The 5,040-nt window shown below is 46.4% G+C and overlaps 1 protein-coding gene across 1 annotated transcript in view; it reads right to left on the bottom strand.

Moving 5' to 3' along the window:
• Positions 1-1,512: 1,512 nt before the first annotated feature.
• SNIP1 (Smad nuclear interacting protein 1) overlaps positions 1,513-5,040 on the bottom strand; it is a 6,036-nt gene continuing 2,508 nt past the window's right edge. Inside the window, exons 4-7 of the mRNA XM_019622736.1 lie at positions 5,030-5,038; positions 4,854-4,950; positions 3,736-4,322; positions 1,513-3,086 (exon numbers count right to left, since the gene is read on the bottom strand). Of these exons, the coding sequence (XP_019478281.1) occupies positions 2,822-3,086; positions 3,736-4,322; positions 4,854-4,950; positions 5,030-5,038 (958 nt within the window). The 3' untranslated portion in view covers positions 1,513-2,821. The remainder of the gene's footprint in view (positions 3,087-3,735; positions 4,323-4,853; positions 4,951-5,029; positions 5,039-5,040) is intronic.

Below are 5,040 nucleotides of genomic sequence, written 5' to 3'. Positions count from 1 at the left end.
TCCAGCACCTCACCGCTCTCTCTGTAAAGAACTTCCCCCTGATGTCCAACCTCAATCTCCCCTCCCTCAATTTCAAACCATTTCCCCTCGTCCTGCTGTTATTTATCCTTTCAAAGAGTTGATTCCCCTCCTGTCTGTAGGCTCCCTTTAGGTACTGAAGGCTGCACTGAGGTCACCCCGCAGCTTCTCTTCTCCATGCTGAACAAGCCCAGCTCCCTCAGCCTGTCTTCATAGGGGAGGTGCTCCAGTCCCCTGATCATCTTCGTGGCTCCTCTGGATCCTCTCCAACAGCTCCCTGCCTTTCTTGTACTGGGAGCTCCAGACCTGGACGCAGTGCTGCAGGTGGGGCCTCACAAAGCAGAGCAGAGGAGGACAATCACCTCCTTGTCCCTGCTGGCCACCCCTCTTCTCATGGAACCCAGGATCCCATTTCCTTTCTGAGCTGCAGGAGCACACTGCTGGCTCGTGTTCAGTTTTTCATCCATCAGGACCCCCAGGTCCTTCTCTGCAGGGCTGCTCTCAAGGACCGCTCCTTCCAGTCTCTATAGATGCCTGCAATTCCTCCGGCCCAGGTGCCAAACCTGGCACTTTGCTGTGTTGAACCTCATTAGGTTCACTCAGGCCCACCTTTCAAGCCTGTTGAGGTCCCTCTGAATGGCACCCCTTCCTTCCACCGTGTCAACCACACCACTCAGCTTGGTGTCATCAGCAAACTTGCTGAGGGTGCACTCGATTTGGGGCTGTGCTTGAAGCAGCGCTCGGATGGAGGCTGCAGCACGAACCAGCAGGCACAGCAAACAACAAGGCCAACCCCAAACCCAAGGCTGAACCCCTCTGCCCAATCAGCAGCCCAAAGGCAGAGCTCTCAGTGCTCCTCGCTGCTCCAGAGAACCCATCCAGTTTCAGAACCTGAATAAGGAAAACTCACACCGAAGTGAAGGCAGTCAATGTTGAGACCTGAGATCAGATGCTGCACCGCTCCCAGGTAGAGGGTTATGTAGGTTCTGTCACCACTCAGTGCAGTGCAGTCCCACCATCAGCCTGTGCTCCCCTCCCAGGCAAATCATCAGCAGTGATACAGCAAAACAAGAGCGTGGTTGTGCTGCTATACCGCACAGTAACCCCCAGCATTCCCCCAGAGCTGAGGATTGCTGGGGTCACTTTGGCGTTTCCTTCACAGAGACACACACAGCCCAAGTTGGAAGAAATGCACTCACAGCACTGCAGTGTGTGCAGCGAGGCAGCTGCAGCCATACCACCACACCAGGTGTCACTGCGTTCATCCAGTCCTGCTGCTGCTAAAGAATAAATACTCCAGTAACAAACATCTGCATGAGTTACAATGATTTGTGAGTTCTACAACAACTGTTAAACTTCTAACAGCTGCAACATATACCCTCAGGGTCAGCATCTCTCCCACCTTTCCTTTTCAAATCAAACGAGTGCATCTATTTCAGAGAATACAAAGGGGGAAAACAGAACATTAGAAAAACAACTGAAAGTAAATAGGGCTAAATTTACAAATTCTTTATTTAAAAACCTCTAGAGTGTGTATATATAAAGGAGATCCTTCTAGTCAAGATCCATTCTGCTTACTATTTGAAAACCTACATCAGCACCCCATATTTACACCATAAATGTTCCAGTGTGTATACAGTATGCCACGTTTGTATACACAGTGTATGTACACAGCATGTATGAACAGTGTGTGTGGTCACAGAACAAACATCTAGGCTAAGCAGTCAACAGTGTAGAAAGTCTTACGTTTCTTTTATCAACAATAGGAAGAAGACGTCCACAAATAGGCAAGATGCATTTTCTTTCAGTAAGTGGAATTGGTTTTTTACCTCTTCCTGAAGCGTTGTTTTCTTTTCCAGTGGGGGAGAATGTTATAAACCAATGATAGTTTAATTTTTTTCTTTTTTTTTTTTTTTTTTTTTTTTATATAAAGAAAACTTAAATAGTGCAAACCGGTAAAAACATGCCACCACATAACGAGTACAATTACAAACAAAAACATTAAGTTACTCATGGAGCTGACAGAAACAAAGGCCCAAGCTTTAGGAGGAGATACTCAACATCCAGTAACAGTTGCAGCATTCTTTGCTGCAGTGCATACTGGACATGCACTGATGTAGACCTCAGCCCTCCCAAACCATATTATTGCAGCCTAAAACCCCAGGAAGCAGCTCCTTTTATTTTGACTTACCTTGGAACAGCACATCCTGGTGAAATGCCCATTGCTCAGAGTGCTCACAGTGCAAACCAACTACCCAGGACACACAAATAGCTGGGGGGCTTTGCAATACTTCTCTTTAGGTAAATTCTCCTGTCTAGAACTCCTAAATGGCCAAGGAATTTGGCAAACTCTACCAAACAAGACATGTTACAAAAAAATGCATCAGGTTACATTTTAACTAAGATCTCAGTTCAGTAGCATTTTCAAAGGGTTAAGACAAAACAGTTAATAAAAATATTTTTAAATACGCTTGCTGCGTTCTACATCATTTTTTCCAGAAGAAGAAAGTCTTTGAACATTTAATGAATGTTTCCAGCATCAGAACATTCACATCCAGGTGCTCTTTTTGCGTGTCAGGGTGGGAAAAATAAGTTGGATTTCCTGATATGCAGGCTTACCAGAGACAAATACTCAGTGGAGTCCCCTGAAATAAACCATGAGAACCATTCAGCAACAGAAGAAGGACTTTAAGGCAGTAAGAAGCACCAGTGCTTTGATGCTCCAACGTTTACATCCCAATGCATGTTTTATTGAAAAAGATTTCTCTCCCCTGCTCCCCGTCCCCAATTTCCTTCTCATCTGTTAACTGTCAGACTCTTCCTCCTTCTCCTCCTCTTCGTCATCGTCCTTTGCGTTGGCCTCAGATTTATCTGAAGATTCGTGGAGAAGAACATACTCCCTGCTGCTGAATCCAAATTTCAGTACATCCTTTTCTTTCAGTTCGTAGTAACGCTGAGGCTCAATCCTCTGGTTGTTTAGAAAAGTACCATTGCCAGAGCCAAGATCAATTATATACGGCTTTACTCTGCGGCCAACTGTGCCGTCGGCACGAGTGTGCTCCACAAGCCTGGCAAAACAAAAAAAACCCACATCGTTCTGATCATAACACATAGATTTTTCAACACGTCAGCCTCTCTGCAGTGAATACTTAACCGTACTTCAAAGATCTGAGCAAGTACAATGAGGGTAATGACAGACGGGACACAGAAAACCTCAGATTCTGATAGACTGCTTCACCCCTAAAATTTATTATGATATAACACAGTAATTCCTGAAACAGAACAGATGGCTGCTCCTTAAGAGAGCAACTCTGCCTCCAGAAGCACACAACCCCTGCTGTTTCCAAAGGAGATAGCAGTCTTTGTTGTCAAAGACCAAATGAAAAGCTCTCCTTGAAATGCTTTTTTACTGCCAATTCCACCTGCTAATTACTCCAATTCAGATATACATGCAGTTCTGTATTTAATCCTGCTGTGTCTTACTAAAGACTATTTGTCTTACTAAAAGGCTGCTTATGGTTAAACGAAAGGAATTACAGATATTTTTGATTATTGCTATGCTAATACGTTATAGTCATACCTCAATTTCATTTATCTAAAAAACTCTGAGCAAACATGCACTTTCTAATCTGTGCACATCCAGTTTATTTGATTTTTTTTTGCACACAAGTGACCAAATAACCCCAATCTACCAGATGGGTACAGAGCAATACTGACCGGTACTGGAACACGGCGTGCTGCTTGGAGCAGGAGGGATGGTCGATGGGGATATCTGCTATCCTGCGGTGCCTGCCCAGGAGATAAGCACTCTGCCTGTGAATGTACATGACTGGCAGGAACTCATCATTTTTGAAAGGATAGAGGCGCCATCGTTTCTTTGGAATCCGAGCTTCTGGAGGCTCGCTGTACTTGATCACAACGCCTCGGAAAGTGTTGGTATCCTCCAGAAGGGCACCAGACAGTTCAAAGCTCGGTTTTTCTTTGTTTACAGCTTTATCTTTTGGTTTATTATCAGATTGCCTGTGTTCTGGATTCTGGCCGAGACCGCTTCCCTCATTATTCTGTCGATGCTCCCGTCTTTTCTCATTATAGAACTCCCTCTCTGCTTGCTGCTCACGGATGTTCTGAACATCTCTCTCTCGATCGTGGCCTCGACCTCCAGGCCTTTCACTTGGATTTTTCCTCCTGTCCGAGTGATCTCTGTGCCTGTCTCTGTCACCACTTCTGTCTCTCCTGTGTTCCTGCTCTGATGTGTGTCTCTGCTTTCGCTCCTCGTTTCCTCTACGAGGATGGTCATCTCGTTCCTGAGAAAAAAAAAATAAAGAACTTATAGCAATGGAACTAGAATAAGAATGAAAGAACAACAAATTCAGTTTCAAAAGAAATCACAGATCAACACGTGAAAAACACAGACTGGAATACGTGACACGTATATCTAGATAAAGTCATTTCCTTGCACACTGAATTCCCACAACTTGGGCTGAATAATGCAAGACTGAGGGAAAGCAATGCATCATCAACATCAGGAAAAAGGAAGCCTCAGGGTCAGCCTGCAGAAGTGACAGAGGCTGAACTCACTAAAAGGTACAAATACTCAGTTCTTTACGGCACTACATGAAGCAGGGAGCAACGAGATATTACACTACGAGACTCTCTTCCCAAAGAGGTGTTCTATAAGGATCAGAGGGCTTCCAGACCAGAAGCAAGTTCTGTACCTCCGCACACATCTCACGGCCGCAGCAGGTCGCACCCCGGGCCCCGTTGCCACTCCGTGTGCAGAGCCGAGCGGCGGGCAGCTCACAGAGCCGGGCCTCGCCGCTCCCAACTCCATTTACCTGCTTTACCCTCACAGCGCCGTGATGCGGGCTCCGGCTCCGCCTGCCGCGCGGCGATTTGCTCCTCCGGCCGGATTTGCTCTTCCTTTTGGGCGATCTTTAAGACAAGGACAGTAAGAGTGAGCGGGGCCTGCGGGCTGCTGGCCGCGGCGCGGGGCCGCCAGGAGGCCTCCTACCTGCTGCTCCT

Source organism: Meleagris gallopavo, chromosome 25 (assembly GCF_000146605.3).
Source record: "Meleagris gallopavo isolate NT-WF06-2002-E0010 breed Aviagen turkey brand Nicholas breeding stock chromosome 25, Turkey_5.1, whole genome shotgun sequence".
NCBI classification, from domain to species: domain Eukaryota; kingdom Metazoa; phylum Chordata; class Aves; order Galliformes; family Phasianidae; genus Meleagris; species Meleagris gallopavo.
The sequence above is the reverse complement of the archived record's forward strand: the minus strand, read 5'-3'. Positions and strand labels throughout refer to the sequence as shown.